Genomic DNA, 17,630 nt, shown 5'->3' on the forward strand with positions numbered 1-17,630 from the left:
TGCCAAAAATTAAACTTAAGTATTTATTTACAACTGAAAATTAAACTTTTAATACTGCAAATTTCTTCATTTTATTTTGAGTAATTTGCGGCAAAACCCCATCAACTATCAATTTACTTGCAAAAACCCATCCAACCTCATATTTTGGTGGGAAAACCCTTCAAAGTTCAGTTCCGTTTACATTTTTAAGGTGTCGTCTGTCCAGCCTTGTTAAGTCCTAATTTTGCCCACGTGGCAATGACAAGTCACTAAAAAATTATCCTACGTGACAATATTTTACAAAATTAAAATAAAAAATTTAAGAGTAATTTGCGGCAAAATTCCCCCAACTATCAATTTACTTGCAAAAAACCATCCAACCTTAAAGTTAGATAATTTTTTGCAAGTAAATTAATAGTTAGAGGGTTTTACCGCAAATTCCTCTTTTACTCTCCATTTCCTCCAATCTCATTGTGCTCAATAAAATATGTGGTAATTATGATTTTTTTTATAAAAAAATGACGTGGCAACCTCTGATTGGAGAAGACACTAAAATCACCAAGACCTTTTCTTATTGGCTCTTTTTCTTTCTCTCTCTCTCATCTGATCGAAGAGAAATAAAGGAATCACTTAGACAAAAATGGCGATGTGGGTTTTTGGTTACGGCTCTCTCGTATGGAAAGCCGGTTTCAACTTCGACGAACGACTCGTCGGTTTCATCAAAGGCTACCGCCGCGTATTCTATCAAGGTCTTTGATTTTTTTTTTATTTTTTTTGGATGGGTCTCTCTCTGTGTTCTTCCTTCGTTTATCGATGTCTGTCGTTTTGTTTGATTTGATTGTCGTTTTGTATAGGCAGTACTGACCATAGAGGGACACCGGAGTTTCCAGGGAGAACGGTGACTTTAGAGCCTGCCGATCCCCACGAAGTCTGTGTAAGTTTTTTTTTTTTTTTTTGCTAAAACGCCATAGCAATGCTAAATTTTCAGTTGGTATCTAAAATTTTAGCTTAGTTATTATTATTATTATTATTGCGTTTTAATCAAATATATTGACATTTGAGCACTTGGGATTAGAAAGTGAGTATAGGAATAAGAATGTTCTGTAAAAATAGCTTATATGAAATTTTTTATAATTTAAAATAATCTTGTATAGTCTCAAAAACGATCATGAATTATAATCTTCGATCATAAACGATCATTGTGGTTGCAAAACGACTATATAAAGTAAATTAAGTAAGATTATTTTGCAAAATTTTAGTATTTCACTAGTATAGCAAATTTCACTAGGAGTAATTAGCAGTTTTTTTATATATATATTAAATAAAAATTATAAATTTAAATTATGTTGGACTCGATATTTAATTACACGATAATATTTTATTGTAATGTTGAACACTTTTCATATCCTTCAGTATTATTAGTACAATTTAATATTGAAAAACATAATTTAATTTAAATAACGCGCTGTTTTTTTGGTATTGAACACCTTATGTGCTTAATAGCAATGTGATAGCACAATAGTAACAAGAACTAATAAAATAGTAGCCAAACAGTAAAAAAATGTATATTGAATATATGAGTAAACCAATTACAATTGATGGGAGACCTTAACCCCCAAAGATTTTACTCAATACACTACATACCCATTCTCATTCTATTCTATTACTTACCTATTTATACTATTCTATTCTTCACTCAATGACCATCACAATGCTCCTTCACTTTAACTACTACCTATCTTAAAATGAATTTTGATTGATTAGAAGAAGTTACCACATGAATGTGTGTAGTGTCACTAGATTTTGAGTTCATTAGCTCACTAACTTTATAGTAAGTTTTGAAATTAATGAAAGTGACAATATTTATGTTTGATTTTTTGAGGTTAATAGTGGGGTGCTGCTTATAAGATTACCAAGAAGGAAGACCAAGAAATTGCATTAACGGTAAGACTTTTAAATCATATATAGAAAAGTATGAATGAATTTTGTTTGTGTTTTATATATTCCACATTGTTTTTGAAGAGCTTTTTACCTTGCCTAAAGGCTATAAATATCCTTAGTTTGTTTAACACCATTTCAAAAGAGTTATATATATTTTTCAATGATGTGCTTGGATTTTTTAGTGAGTATTTAGAAATAATGAATAAAATATTTCCCTAGTTAAGATGAAAATACCATAATAACATTAAGAATTTTCAAATAAATATATAATCAACTATGAAGTTGTTGTAGTTTTTAATTTTGTCAAGTTTTACATGTTTTGAGAAACAGTGTTATGAGTGTATATATATATATATATATATATATATAATGCATTTGAATGATTTTTTATTTATACAATTTAACTTTTGTGTGCATTGTTTCATTTCATGCAGTTTGAAAAATCTTTCACACTTCTCATCAGTCATCACTGTTTACTTGACCTTGACTTAAACCATATTGATGCTTCCTAATTATTCTAATCACTACTTATTGTAGTAATGTTATCTTAACAAAATTCTCTCTCTCTCTCTCTCTCTCTCTCTCTCTCTCTCTCTCTCTCTCTCTCTCTCTCTCTCTCTTTCTTTTTTTTTTTTGTAATTATTAATTATTATTATACACAGCATTTAGAAGTGAGAGAGAAACAGTATGACAAGAAGGCCTATGTTGATTTTTTCACTGTAAGTTATCATGAGATATTTTAACATATTCATAGGTATGTATGTTTTGTTATGTTACTTAATATTTTCTCATTATTCAATCTTCAGGAGCCTTTGGCTACTACTCCAACTGTTTCAGGAGTAATGGTGTAAGAACTCAGTAGATTTTTCACTCATGTTGGGTTTGGGTTGAACCAAAAAAGAAAAAAAAAACAGTTGAAAACTGACAGTTTCTCTATTTAGATATATTGCTTCTCCAGACAAGAAAGCCAATGTGAACTACTTGGGCCCAGCTTCCATTCAAGATATTGCCAAGTATGTATCTTTAATCTCTGCATTGCCAATTTTTTGATTTCTTGAAATGTTATGTTAGGTTACTTTTTCTGGGCTGAATGATAATCCATTGCTTTGCTGTTTATGTAATCTTAACAGTTATGTTATAGGAAAAAAAATGAATCTCCTAAAATAACCAATTTCAGAGATGATGATTTTTTTGGTAAACTGAACAACAATGAAAATGTTTAGCTTGTTCAGGCATGTGAAATATGTAATGTCCTTTTTTTTAGGTACCTACATAGCAATGATTATTGTTTCTCCATTCTCAAATATTAGTGGGGATACTAGTTTCAAATACTTTTGAAGTTGATTTTTACTAATAAATATTTCAGAAAAAAAACTTAATCTTAACATGTTTTACATCTTCTATTTCGTAGGCAAATTGTTCAAGCCGAAGGCCCCTCGGGACCCAACAGAGACTACCTATTTCAGCTTGAAAAGGCTCTTCTTCAAATTGGTAAGTTCTTTCAATTAAAACAATCTTCTTTCCATAAATTGTTTTTGAGTTAAACTTATTTATGGTCTAAATTTTTTGATTAGGATGTGAAGATGAACATGTAATTGGTCTCGCGAATGAAGTGAGGCGAATCCTCTCAGAATCGGAATCAATTTCGCACAATTCATGATCCTATTGATTTGATCATGCAATTTCAGTCTCATACAAATAAATAAAAGAAAACTTTGATTTAGCAGTGTAGAATTGAGATTTATAGAAAAGGGGCAAATTGAAATTGTTCCAACATTCAAATCTTTTCTTTAGTATAAGTGTCATTTTGGCTTATACAAAACTAATTTGTAGATTGGAATTCTAGTAATGATTTCTCCTCTCATGTTTTGGATCCTATTCAATTTAAAATATGATATTATACCACATAATAGCTAAAAATATGTTTATGCTAAAAATCTTGATACACTTTGCATAGTAGCATCATATTATTATTCCCTAACATCACTTCAAAATTTTGACACCCTTAAAAGCTTAAAAAAAGTATTTATTAGGAAAGGTAGGATTTCGAGAATACTTCTCCTAATGATTTTTTAAAGAATATTAATGGTAATGACTTTTATTTATTATTTATTTTATTTTTTAATATTAAATATATAATTACAATTTTAACTTTAAAATATGTCTTACAAAGTAATTATTATATACCATAATTTAATTCATAAAAACAATTTAGTTAATTTAAACATTTCAGTTATATTTTTTTAATTTAGTAAACAAGATAAATCATTATTATTGTATTTTTAAATAATTTATTAGAGTTAGTCTCACACATTACTAATGTGTAAAAATAAATTGTCATATATAAAATGAATGAGTTACTCATTTCATTGTTAATTGTTTTGAGATTGAACTCCATGCACCTCATTCACTTTCATTCCAAATTCTAACACAATTTTAGTAAATAATATATTATAAATATTGATTCCGATTATTTTTCATTTATTTTGTTACATTTTTTTATTAATTTATTCTAATTATGAATACTGTGTAATAAACTTGTTATAATTAAACAATATATTGCAAATATTAATTTTGATTATTTTTCATTTATTTTTATTCCAATTTTAAATACGGTGTAATAAACATTTAATGTTTTCATTTATCAACAATTTGAGTAATTGATTTAAAACAATATTGCAACTTGTATTATTGTGTTCAAAATCAAATCAAATCTACTCTATTTCACTAAACTATGTCATATTGGAGTACATAAATGTAGTTAATAATACTCTCATAAATGTCTACAAAATTCAAGCTAAATTATTACAATGAAAATTTTCTCCTTTGGAGTACCTTTTTCAAGAGTGATTCTCTTCCAGGGAATGGATTGTAAACTTCTACTTCACTTTCTTTCTTCCTTTCTTCTAATCTCATCATCATCACTTCATTCCCAACATCTGAATTTCCCAAACTACCCTTTCCCTTCTCTTCTTTCTTACTCAACCTCATTACCCTTTCCCTCCTCATTTCTCTCCTACTCCTCTCTTCCCCTTCTTCTTTTCCACCCCCTCCCTTTTCCACTCTCAAATCCTCCCTTTTCCCTTCTTTCTTCCTTTGTTCTAATCTCATCATCATCATCATCATATCTGAATTTCCCAAACTACCCCTACCCTTCTCTTCTTTCTTCATCTTCCTTCCTTCCCCTTCTTCTTTTCCATCCCCATCCTTTTCCACTCTCAAACCCTCCCTTTTCCCTCCAATTTTCCCTTCTTTCCTCCTTTCATCTAATCTCATAATCATCACTTCATTCCCAATACTATCAATATCTGAATTTCCCAAACTACCCCTCACCCTCACCCTTTCCTTCCTCCTTTCTTCTTTTCCATCCACTCTCAAATCCTCCCTTTTCCCTCCACTTTTCCCTCCACCCACCCTGGGAATCCGTCCACCCTTAGAAGTCCCAAGAAGCTCAAAATCCACTCTGCTCCAACCAACCTTATCTTCATTATCCCAACCAAACCTCTCACTCATCTCTAATAACAACTCCGAAACTGGTTTCGAAATCGACGACGACCTATGATTACCTTCCAAGATATTCTGGGCAAATTCCCATTGGATTCGATCTTGGTAAAGTGGGTCTTGGAGGACTTGATCAGCAAGGTTAGCCCAGTGTTCAAAATCACGAGCTCTTAGATTCTTGGAGACCCATTTGAGGTAATTCGAAGGGAGTGTTCCCAGTAATTTTCCCTTGTGTTTTCCGAAGTCGATGGGTCTGTCCCTAGCTGGGATTTGTTGGGTTTTGGTTTTGGATGAAGAATAAGAGCATCTGAGAGTCAGATTGGGAAGAATAACAAGATTTATGGCCATGGAGTTCATTGAAGAAGGAATGGAAAGAAGATAAGTTCAGTGGTGAAGTTATGATTATGGATACAATACGTACAAGATTCAATATTTAATGTTACACTATGAAATAGTGGGCTTATTACTAATCCCTTTGTAAATACGATGAAACACTATAAATATATAATTGTGTAGTTATTATTGATGTCGAAGAAAAATAAAAAATAAAACTTTAGTTTAATTAGAATTTAATATTAATTTAGAGTGTATTTTAAAAGATTTGTCTTATCGAACTATTATTTATCATCTAATTATACATATCCATCTCTATCTGTTATATTTTGGTATATAGATTCAATAATTTTTTTGAAAAGAAAAAATTTAAAATTTTACAGTGGACCCCTTTAAAATAAATATATTGATATATTTAAGTATCCAAAATAATTTTTTGTCAAATTTTTTCTCATAATTATATACTATATAGTTATTTAAAACATCTTGCAAAATTTTGAAAAATTTAAAAAAATTTAACACGCCAAAAATAGAGTTCAAACAATATGTTATAAACTTATATGCGTGATTTTTTTATTATTATTTTATACATATAACATAGATTGTTTGAACATTGCTACCTATATTATAAATTATTCTGAATTTCTCAAAAATTTTATTTTAAGAGAGTGCATTGTAGAAGCACAAAAAAAACTATATTTTTATATTTTGTAGAATAGGGGTGCTTCTACAATGCACTCCTAAAATAGGTGCACCGATGCACCGTTATATATTTCGGTATTAAGAAAAAAAATTAGTCCAATTTTTTTCATAGTCGTATAAGTTTTAGTTATTTAAAATCTTACAAAATTTTGAAAAATTCAGAATATTTTACAATATAAAAAATAATATTCAAACAGTCTATTTTACACGCGTTTATAATAAAAGAGTCACGTGTGTAACAAACAGTTTGAACCTTGTTTTCAGCATGTTAAATTTTTCCAAATTTTTCAAAATTTTGCAAGATGTCTTAAATAACTTTAATGTGACCGACCATGAAAAAAATTAGACTATAAAAAATCTTTCGGATGCCGAAAAAAGATAAGAGTCATCTATACACCCCTCTTAAGGGAGTGCATTATAAAATTTTCCAATAGTATAAAATCTTAAAATTTTGAATTGGATTAGATTAGATTATTAGATCGGCTATTTTATGAACACCCTACCATCGAAAATGCTTACAATTTGTAGTTACACGTGTCAATATAGTTAGCAAAATACCAAATTTACCCTTCGTCTTCCTCATCTCCTTTTGCTACACGCAATAACACCAAACCCAAACCCAAGCGGTCATTCTTCCATTCCTTTCATTCTTCTCAAAATTCTCTCTTTCTTCTTTCACATAACCGAATTAACGATCGCCATGGGTGGCCACGGAGCTATCGAGGTAGCCAAGACAGTCATGGAGGTCGCCGACGTTGCCTGGACCGCCATGGAAACCTGCCACAAACACCGCCACCACAACGACTCTTCCGATGAGCCCATTCAACACGCTTCTCCCGAGGAAGAATTGGAATATCTCAGATCCGAGAATCATCGATTGAGGGACTTGCTTCACCAGAATATCAAGCTTCTTCAGAATCTTTCTGATTCTCCTTCTTTGTTGAACGATTGCCCTCCAGATGTATGTCTTTTTGTCTATATTGAAAGTTTTTTGAATTTAATTTGGAAACTTTATGGATGAGAATTCGGTTAAAAGTTCTCCAAAATTGAGCTTATATTACTATTTTAATGTGGATGAGAATTTGGTTGAAACCCCAATAATTGAACAGTGTTTTGTAAAAATAACCATATGAAAATTTTTATTAGCAAAATAATCATAAAATTATACTATTTGACCATAAAACAATCATTATGGTGGTGGCAGTGTAAATTTAATGTGGTTAGTTTGGCAAATTTCTCATGTCTCAGATGAAAGTTACTATGATACATTTTTCTATAGAATCATATTACTATTTAACAAAGGTTCTTTTTTTTAATCTTAAATTAGTAGAAGTGACTTGAAAAAATGTGAGTGATTTGGAAAAATAGCTATCAGAAATAACTATGTTTGATTGCACAAATGATCAAAAATTACACAACGCTACCATAAAAAGACCATCATGGTTGTTTAATGGTGGCACAGTGTATTTTCAATGTGGTTATTTTGCTAATTTAACATTTTCATGTTGTTAGCTTGGCAAATTTTCCGTTGGGCTAAATGGGGTGTTGTGTTTTTGCAATGTAGTTGTATGCTCGTTTAGTTGCTACTGTGGATTCTGAGAAGTTCTTGGCTCGTATCAAAACCCTCCAGCTCGCTTCAGCCAAAGGAGATGGATATGAATTTCCTTTCAAGGTTGCCACAGGTTGTTTAGATTTAACTGATGATTCTATTTTTTTGGTGTCATTTACTTATTCTATGAAATTTAGTAACTGTTGTGTGTTGGGTTTTCTTTTTCGATAGAAAATGATTTGCAGGCAGCTGAAATTCTTGTGAATGTTGACCAGAAAGAACCAAGTTGGTGGGTTTGGGTGACAGAGGACATGGTTTCAAGCAATGTTGAGGAACGGAGTGGAATCGATGACGACAGTTATGTAGTTGTTAGCGAGGAGCACGTGGTGGATGGTGTTGCAAACTTCATTGCGAAATGCATTGTCTCGAACCCAAAGGCTCAGGTTAATTTCTTATCAAATTATCTTTTGTTTTCTTCCTGTTATTTTCTATGTTTTGATACATCTCATGTGCTTGCCTTTATTGTAATTTGCAGAAAATGACACCAGAAGAATTACAAAAGAGTAAGTTACCACTTGAAAATTTTAAATTAGAACATTTAGATTTAACATTATGCCCCTATTGTTTTGCTAATCTAATGGGATAATTTTTAATAATAATTGCTCTAGCAAAAGTTACATGAATGATGCAGGCTGTCTTTCAAATTCAAAATTCAATACTTACATACACCGATAATAGTTGGGGTCATGAACAGATTTTCACTATCCTTTCTGGTTATAATAGCACATTCGGGTTTTTATATTGGTTTGATTTTTCTTTTATGCCTGGAAGAAGTCTTAACTACAGATGAATAGGATGGAATCATGGAATTTACTTTGTAGTGTTTCTTCTAGCTTTTGATGCTTTTTCTTGTGGTTAGATAATTTAGGAGATATAAGTTCATTCTTCCCTATTGGTAGATTTTATAGCAAAGATTTGTTATCGGTTAGTATTATAAAGTTGGGCAACTTCCTTGTATCATTCGATGATGTAAGTGGGCGGTGTCTCTTCTAGTTAGCAGCTCGGTTTGGGGTTCCTTTATTCATACACTTATATCTTTTTGGATAGCAGAGAATTGATATTTTTCTTACCTATCTTTTTGCTGAAAATATGCAGCCATGACAAAAGCATTAGCTAGCGTGAGTAAACTGACCCAGATGTTCGAAATTTGGCATGCCGGGAAATTGTTTTATGCCTTGGCGACCTGGGGACTTGCTCTGACCGGGTAAGTTTTTTCTTTCAGTTGCTACAATGTTATGAATTTTCAACTGCTTCCCTTACCAAGTAAATTGACAGAAACAGATTTTTGATATCTTAAAACTCTCAATTCATCGATGAGCCTTTTGAATGCATCAATATCTTAATGAATTTTAACCTGTACATAATTAATCCTAATACTGTCCATGGCAAGAACATAAAAGAATAATGAGAAACACTATAAGAGCAGAAGCATACTTTTGATGTATAGATATGCTTTTAGCCCATTATTTAGCCATATATGTAGGCCCACATATTATTTCGAATGTCTTCTGCTTTTGTTTGAAATCTTTGTTGGGACAACTTTTATATTATTTTATCTCCTTAGATCATAAATTATTCAAGGGTAAATACCTTTTTGGACTTGTATTTTGCAAAAGTTATTGATTGAATTTTTTGTTTTGTTAAATGAAAAAATGGACCAAGATCTTGAATTGATTTTTTTGTCAAAATAAAATTTAATAATGACCCAATTTAGAAATGTTATAACATAACTTGTTATATTTTCTGCATCTGTTTCTGCTAGTAATTGTTAGTTACATTTTAAAAAATTGAGTTCAGGGTCATATTTTTACTATTTTGACTCCATTATTGACCTTAATATTTATGGTTGCGACTAGATAAAACAGATTTGAATTGACACACTCTTGAATTGCAGATTATACCAGACTCGTGCTGTGTTGAAAATCGTGGCAATGGGTGTTCATACAACAAGCAAAGTTGTGATGAGGGCTCTATGAAGAAGATGGTTGTTCCTCATCTGTGAACTATTTGTAAATTGTGTTGTATTTTCAGTTTATGCAAATTGGGGTTTCAAATTGATCAAACTCCAACTTAATATCTTCTTCTTCCAAGTGATGTAAATATTTGTAAATAAATGTGTTTTATGAACTCAACTTTTTATGTAACTCTTGTGAAAGTGGTTGATAATGATGACATTCACCATATGAGTGCATATTAAGGGTCTATCATCTTAAATCTTTTGGTGCTGTTCTAAAATATTATGAAAAATAGATTTGAATTGATTTGTTTTCCTAGTAATAGTTGTATTCTAATCTTATTTGTTGTACCTCAAATTTGACATATTTTTTAACAATGATAATTTGGTAAATTGAATTTATCAAATTGTCTGTTACACAAGTCTTGTTGACATGTAATCCTTTCTCTTTTAAGAAAAATTACTCACAAATAGTAAGTACTTCAATTTTAATACATCATTATTATTATTTAATATAATATTTATTTTAATTTTATTTAAAAATGAGTTCAGCAATTAATATCAAATTTTGGCATCAATATTACTTTTTAATTTGGCAACAAAACATCTCTAATTGTTAGTTTCTTTCAGCTATATTATTAAGTACTTTTTCTAAGCACTACCATTGAAGATGCTCTAAGATACATGAAATCGAACACATAAAACTTGAACAAATATGAAAATGTCCATTTTTTATAGATATTGTAGTAATTTTTAAATATGATTTAAATCACTTTTTCAAAAATAAAAATGCAAGCATAAATAATGATATTTTCATTTATAAATTACCAACCAATTGATGCTAATTATATATATATAAATTGTAGTGTGATCAATATTATAAATCTTTCACGTCAAAAAAAATAAAATATATAAATCTTCTGTCGGATTTGACTCAAAAATTGGCAAAAAAATGATCACATATCTGTCTTAGAATATCACACCCTTAATTAAACACATGATTAACACACTAATCTTATAAATATATACCCAAAATATTATAATAATTAATCCACAAATATATATATATAATATCTATATATATACACACACGACTATATAGCACGTCTTGTCCAGCTTACAAAAAAAATCAAAATTGATCACCAACAATATCATATATACGTGCCAAGCATATATATATATATAATTAAGGTCTACAAGTACATTCTCATTCCCTATAAATAGACACAAAAAAACATTAAAACCACAACTCAATATTCACAAATCCTAGTAATAATAATAATCATACATACATTATACATATTTGAAAAATGAAGAATAATAGGGTTTTGGAGATGGCTCCTATTATAGGTATCTTTATAATTTTGAGTTTGAGTATTGGGCAATGTTATGGAGCATTGCAAAGTGGTTACTACAACAAAAAATGCAACATTACCACCACCACCACCACCGGCTTCTGGCCATTCAACTCGAAATCTCAAACAACAACAACGGAAGTGAATGTTGAGGCCACAATCAAAGATGCCGTGAAATTAGCTTTTGGAAAAGACCGGACTCTTGTGGCCGCACTTCTTCGTATGCAGTTCCACGATTGCTTTGTTAAGGTATACGTTACTGTTAGAGTATCCCATATAAATAGCGCGTTAATATATAATTATTATAATATGTTGTCATGAGTATTATTAAGCGACACTGGTAATTATTCAACACCGACCATTTTACATGCATAGGGTGGACACTGCATGAATCAATAAAGGGCACCAATAATACTTATAATTTAATATTGGATCTCACATAATTTAATACCTAATAGTACAATGCTCAATAACATAAGAGCATGACGAGTTATTCTACTTGAGCATCCAAATCTCGATCAATATATACCAGCAAAAATATCCCTCAACAAAATTAAGCACCATACCGAATTCTAGCTTTTGCTTTTTTTTTTTAGCTTCTCAGGAAGTTATTCGCTTTTGTTAAAAAAAAAAAATAGAGTTGAAGGTAAAAATTTATTAATTACCCAACCAACAACAAAAGTGTTTTTGGAGCTTCAAAAGTCAAAAAAAAAAAACTTTAAACTAACTTCCAATATTCTACATATCTAACACATACTTTCATTATGAGTTTTAATTAGTATATATTATTATGATTATTTTTTAATTATATATGTATATGTATAGGGATGTGATGCTTCTATTCTAATTGAGAAAAATAAAGATGGAAGCCTAACTGAGAAGAACGCTGGCCCAAATAGAAGTGTGAGAGGTTATGATGTTATAGATGATATTAAGAAAGATTTAGAGAGCAAATGTCATCAAGTTGTGTCTTGTGCTGATATCATTGCTATTGCTACAAGAGATGCTGTCAACTTAGCAAGTGTAAGTAAATAAATATATATATAATTCAAATAATATATCTTTTCATTTTATATAATTCAAATAATTTATATCTCTATCTCTATCTCTATATTAAATGTAATTATTTAACAAAAATTATTGGCTTAACAATTTTTTTATTTTTCCGTTAAAGTTAACGATAAAAACTAATACCGATAAATCAATCAATTAATTATCTTTTTTTCAAAAAAAAATTAATTAATTTTAAATGTTTAAATTTAATTTAAAAGTATCAACAAAAATAGATAGTTTTTTATATGAATTTAAATTTAAATTTGAATTAGAAGTTAATTCAATTAATTAATTATATTTTATAATAAATTTCTAAGTTATATTAATATAAAATATATAAACTTATTTACTTATTTTATTGTTTAATAAAATTAGTTAAATATATTTTTTATAGACAAATTTAAAATTAAACTTTATATATTTAAAAAAAATATAATTGAACTGTATTAAATTTAATTGTATTATTATTATTTAAATTAATAATTAGGTAATAATAACTCTAATGCAACTATAAACAAATGTGCATTGCATGTTACTAATACCTAGTATATATATAATTTAAATAATAAATATCTTTTTTATTTTATATAATTAATTTTGACATTTGTCACTTTAGCGAGTCGAGTTAGTACTAAACACTAATAGTAACGAAAATGAATAAAATGTTGTATAAATTTATACCGTAAAAGAAAAAAGCAATAAATATAAAAGTGTATTAACTTAAAAACATTAAGTATTTATGCGATAAATATATATAATGCATTAATTTTTTTTGAAAAATAAATATATATTTATATAAATTTGAAATTTCAGGAAGGAAGAGTGAATTATGTTGTGGAAACTGGAAGATTGGATGGAAAAGAATCTAAGCTTACTAATGTTAATCTTCCACCTCCAACAATTTCAGTGGCTAATTCCATTAGTGCATTTCGCCAAAAAGGACTTGACATCGCCGACATGGTTTATCTTCTCGGTAATTATCAATTAGTTTTGAGTTAGAATTTCATATTAAATTACTTTATATAAGTATATGCTTCTTAATATACATAAATTATAGAATTTCTCTAAATTATATATGCAGTTTTGTTTTATAACTAAACGTGTTCATATATAAATTCAAAAATTATACCTTTCAGTCATTACAAAAGATATAGACTTATAATAAATTGGGATTAATTGAAAAATATTACTTATACAGTAGAACTTCTATTTAAGAATACTCTATTTAAGAATAACCTCTAATTTGTTATAAAAAAATCAAGTCTCAATTTGGGCCAGTTATAAATAAGAATAACCTCTAAATTGTAAGTAGTTATACATTTTTTAAGTCCCGTATTAACAAAATATACCTCTATGTAAGAATAATTATATCTTAATAAAAATATATACATGTATTTTGTAAATTTATTTATGTAAAATTAATAATTTTATTTTAAATTATAATACATATATGAAATTATATTTACTTTAAAATATTTCTATTATGATATAGTATAAATGATTATTTATTGTTATTATTGTTACATTGATATTTTTTGGTTTTCTAATTTTTTTTTTTTAGTGTAACTCTATTTAGTTATAACCTCCCAATTAGAATATAATTTACTTGGTCCCAAGTGTATTCTTGGATAGAGGTTCTAATGTATATAGGGACATAAATAATAAGTACGGATATAGGAGGCACTAACAAAGTTTTTTTCTAATTAATTTGAGTTGCAATTACAATTCTTTTTTTTTTAGTAATAAAATTTTGCGTTAATTAAACCTATAATAATTATTCATAAAAATCACAATTTATTATGATTGAATTGTGTTTTTCGTAACAATTTGTATTTAAATATATTATTTTTTTAATAATAAATAACTTTTTGTTGTGACGTTTAAAAGTAACACTTAGTTACAAAAAATCTATGTTATGAGTAAAAATTTATTACAAAAGGATAGCTTTTGTTTCGGTAGTGACACAATCTTTTTGGTATACTATTTGTTACAAAAAATAATTATATGTCGGCCCTTCTTTTTTTTTTCTTTTACATTTTACTCCCGTTAACCTAGAATTCGATATGCATGCATGCGTACGTGTAGGTGGTCATACTGTTGGAACAGCACACTGCAGTCTGTTCCAAGATCGAGTTTACAACTTCAATGGCAGTGGGAAGCCTGACCCAACAATGAACTCGACATTGGTGAACTCTTTGAAATCAAAGTGTCCTTCAAAATCGAGTTTCAACAACATCGTCCCGTTGGACCAAACTAATGAAGATAGTTCCTTGGTTGTAGATAAATCATTCTACAACCAATTAGTAATGAAGAGAGGAATTCTCAAGATTGATCAAGATTTAGCCAATGATGAAAAAACTAAAGATGTTGTGAAACAACTAGCCTTTGGGAATAATGACTTATTTGCCCAAAAATTTGGACAAGCTATGGTCAAATTGGGAAGAGTTGAGGTCATCACTGATAAATCTAAGGGTGAGATTAGAACATCATGCAGAGAATTAAATTAATTATAATATTATTAGTGTTAATTCATATGTTGGGGGAAGATTAATGTTTTAATCCCTTAATTGTTATTTGTTTTATTTATTGATATTATTATTGTTTGCTTTATGTTTCTTTTCTCTATTTAATTTGTTGGTAGTAATTAAATTGTATAACTTGATATTTTGCAAGTTTTATCAAAGAATATTCAATAATATGAAATCATTGTTTTATGTAAGAATTATTATTCTTGACTTTTTTTTTTTAAGAGTAGGGTCGTCTCAAATATTTTAGAGGCCCTGTTCTAATATTAAAAAATAGGCCCTAACAAAAAAAATTATAATTTGTAAATAATATTTTTAAATATTATTATATTACAAAAATATATTTTACATAATTAAACACCTAAAAGCTCAAACAATTTTATTAAAATTGTTATTATTTTTAATACAACTTCAAACTAATATCAAATATTATGGATAAAAAAATTAAAAAGCATTAAATAAGGGAAAAAATCATAAAAAAAATCTTTTTTTTTATTTGGCATGACACATTGATAGAATGTTGGGTTAAAAAAAAATCTGAAAAATTATATTGGGCCTTTTTAAATTTTAGGCCCTGTGCATTAGCACTGTTTGCACAGGTTAATGGTCGGCCATGCGTGAAAGTTATAGGGTCTGTTTGGCACAGCTTTTAAAAAAGTTAAAAGTTACTTTTTGAAAAAGATTTGATAAAAAAATGTTTGGTAAACAGTGTAAAATCAGCTTATTGAAGAATTTATGGAGATACTACAGCTAAAAGCTAAAGTTAGTACAAGCTAACTTTTAGAAAAAATTATTTTGATTAAAAGACTCTATAATAAATTTATTTGTACTAAAAATATATTTACTTATTTATTATATCTTAAGAAAAATATTTGAAATAAATAATATTTAACAATCTTATTTTTTTTTCTTAAAAATATTTATATTTTATATTTTTAATATTAACATTCCACATCAATTTAGAGTTTCTTAAATATTTGAGTTTCTGATATCTTTTTTTTACAGCAAAAACATAATTATAAAATACTATAATTTATTTTTATTAAATGCATATAAATTTATACTTTTGGAAGAAAATTATTAAAACTATATAAAAAAAATAATATTTTCATATAACATAAATTTTTATATATTTGTAATTATAATGAACTAGATTATGATATCATCATTATCATTATAATAGAATCTTAACCACTCACAGCATTTAAAATTTATAATTTACTAAACACTCTGCTCAGCTTTTTTTCACATTTCTGCTACAACTGTTTTTTCCCACAACACAGCTCCAACTGCTTCCTACAGCACAGCTGTGCCAAACTGACCCATATTAGAGAGAAAAAATATTGGTAGTTGTGAAAGTTAAAGCATTAATTTATATTACAAGTGCCAACCTCTAATAAGTTAGACTTGCTTGGGGTGTTCATTGGACTATATCTAACTATCCAGATCTGATCCGATTATATATTAGATGTTAGATTTTACCATCTGATCCGATCCAATTAATTTCAGTCATCCATTTAATCCAATATTTATTGGATGTTGGATTGGATCGGTTCTATCCGTTGAATGTATTATATATATTTATTGGTTTAATTTGAGTTTATTCAATATTTAGTATTTTTTGGATCGTATTGAATCAATCTAATATTTTAGGTTCAGTATGTATTGGATTGAATTGGATATATCCAATCCAACAAAAAAAAAGAATAAAATTTTAATGTTAATTTTTATATATACATATATATTTTACGTATAACAATATAAAATCCAATTACTCATCCAAAATAAATAAAAATACTAATTAGTTTGATTGGATGTTAGATGTATTGGATTTTTAGACACTCCATCCAATATCCGATCCGATCCAATTGGATATTAAAAAATAACATCAAATCTGATCCGATCACAATTGGATATTCAATATTTGGTGGTCAATTATAATTGGATCGATTGATTGTCATTGGATTGGATGATTTATACACATCCCTAAATTAGACAAATAATTAATTTTAGACAATAAATTTGAGTCCTCTAATTATTTTCCCTATTTAAATAACATAACCTATTACATACACAATTTAACTATAAGGTGATGATGATATAAGAAATTATAAATCAATTTTTCTATATTAGTAACATAACCATATATTAATATAAAAAATTCAAACAACACACAAATTTTCTCATATATCATCACATCACACAAAATTTTCAAAATATAACTTATGTTCAACATACTATTATTATCGTCAAATATAATTATAATATTAGAATTACTTCACTATATGAATATATAAGATAGTAAAATTGCTTTTTATTTTTTTAACATTAAAAAAAGAAGAAGAAGAAGAAGCATATATCTTACATTAATTTTCAATGCTCCTCACTAATTCCACGTCCTTAAAAATCAAATTAATGCCTGCAAAATTTATAAGAAAAAATTATTATACATTAATATATTAATTTTAGATTTGATAAAAATATAAATATAATTACTAAGATAACTAGCTTATAAAAAACCATTTATAAATATAGTCTATTAATCTAACTAAAAAAATTGAACAAACATATTATTTTAATTTTCAGATTTATTTTAAATTTTGTAAAAAAATATTAGTGTTGTAATTTCAGATTAATAATTATAATAGGATAAATATTATTTTAGATCCTGTATTTTG

General features: G+C 28.0%; 4 protein-coding genes across 4 annotated transcripts; 3 read left to right on the forward strand and 1 right to left on the reverse strand.

Moving 5' to 3' along the window:
• The first annotated feature begins 523 nt into the window (after window positions 1-523).
• On the forward strand, window positions 524-3,796 carry LOC115720614 (gamma-glutamylcyclotransferase 2-3). Its single transcript, XM_030649775.2, has 8 exons — window positions 524-728; window positions 834-913; window positions 1,870-1,923; window positions 2,583-2,639; window positions 2,727-2,767; window positions 2,862-2,933; window positions 3,332-3,411; window positions 3,495-3,796. Exons 1-8 carry the CDS (start codon window positions 620-622, stop codon window positions 3,578-3,580), a joined length of 579 nt encoding a protein of 192 aa, XP_030505635.2. The 5' UTR covers window positions 524-619; the 3' UTR covers window positions 3,581-3,796.
• Window positions 3,797-4,584: 788 nt separating this feature from the next.
• On the reverse strand, window positions 4,585-5,857 carry LOC115718780 (uncharacterized). Its single transcript, XM_030647604.2, has one exon. The coding sequence runs from the start codon at window positions 5,776-5,778 to the stop codon at window positions 4,726-4,728; it is 1,053 nt and encodes a 350-aa protein (XP_030503464.2). The 5' UTR covers window positions 5,779-5,857; the 3' UTR covers window positions 4,585-4,725.
• A 1,176-nt stretch (window positions 5,858-7,033) lies between these two features.
• Window positions 7,034-10,338, forward strand: LOC115721167 (uncharacterized). The gene is made up of 6 exons (XM_030650420.2): window positions 7,034-7,417; window positions 8,021-8,138; window positions 8,237-8,448; window positions 8,541-8,568; window positions 9,161-9,269; window positions 9,960-10,338. The coding sequence occupies exons 1-6, from the start codon at window positions 7,157-7,159 to the stop codon at window positions 10,039-10,041; spliced, it is 810 nt and encodes a 269-aa protein (XP_030506280.2). The 5' UTR covers window positions 7,034-7,156; the 3' UTR covers window positions 10,042-10,338.
• A 926-nt stretch (window positions 10,339-11,264) lies between these two features.
• LOC115719144 (peroxidase 60-like) lies at window positions 11,265-15,145 on the forward strand. Its single transcript, XM_030648075.2, has 4 exons — window positions 11,265-11,623; window positions 12,200-12,397; window positions 13,241-13,400; window positions 14,513-15,145. Exons 1-4 carry the CDS (start codon window positions 11,330-11,332, stop codon window positions 14,932-14,934), a joined length of 1,074 nt encoding a protein of 357 aa, XP_030503935.2. The 5' UTR covers window positions 11,265-11,329; the 3' UTR covers window positions 14,935-15,145.
• The last annotated feature ends 2,485 nt before the right edge of the window (window positions 15,146-17,630 follow it).

Source organism: Cannabis sativa, chromosome 2, assembly GCF_029168945.1.
Source record: "Cannabis sativa cultivar Pink pepper isolate KNU-18-1 chromosome 2, ASM2916894v1, whole genome shotgun sequence".
NCBI classification, from domain to species: Eukaryota; Viridiplantae; Streptophyta; class Magnoliopsida; order Rosales; family Cannabaceae; genus Cannabis; species Cannabis sativa.

Bases quoted from the DNA above. Each gene is read 5' to 3' on its own strand.
- LOC115720614 (XM_030649775.2), top strand. From the start codon at position 620: ATGGCGATGTGGGTTTTTGGTTACGGCTCTCTCGTATGGAAAGCCGGT. The intron at 729-833 runs GTCTTTGATTTT...CGTTTTGTATAG, and splicing joins CCGCCGCGTATTCTATCAAG to GCAGTACTGACCATAGAGGG. The intron at 2,640-2,726 runs GTAAGTTATCAT...TTCAATCTTCAG, and splicing joins CCTATGTTGATTTTTTCACT to GAGCCTTTGGCTACTACTCC.
- LOC115718780 (XM_030647604.2), bottom strand. From the start codon at position 5,778: ATGAACTCCATGGCCATAAATCTTGTTATTCTTCCCAATCTGACTCTC.
- LOC115721167 (XM_030650420.2), top strand. From the start codon at position 7,157: ATGGGTGGCCACGGAGCTATCGAGGTAGCCAAGACAGTCATGGAGGTC. The intron at 8,449-8,540 runs GTTAATTTCTTA...TGTAATTTGCAG, and splicing joins TCTCGAACCCAAAGGCTCAG to AAAATGACACCAGAAGAATT. The intron at 9,270-9,959 runs GTAAGTTTTTTC...CTTGAATTGCAG, and splicing joins TGGGGACTTGCTCTGACCGG to ATTATACCAGACTCGTGCTG.
- LOC115719144 (XM_030648075.2), top strand. From the start codon at position 11,330: ATGAAGAATAATAGGGTTTTGGAGATGGCTCCTATTATAGGTATCTTT. The intron at 11,624-12,199 runs GTATACGTTACT...GTATATGTATAG, and splicing joins TCCACGATTGCTTTGTTAAG to GGATGTGATGCTTCTATTCT. The intron at 13,401-14,512 runs GTAATTATCAAT...GCGTACGTGTAG, and splicing joins CGACATGGTTTATCTTCTCG to GTGGTCATACTGTTGGAACA.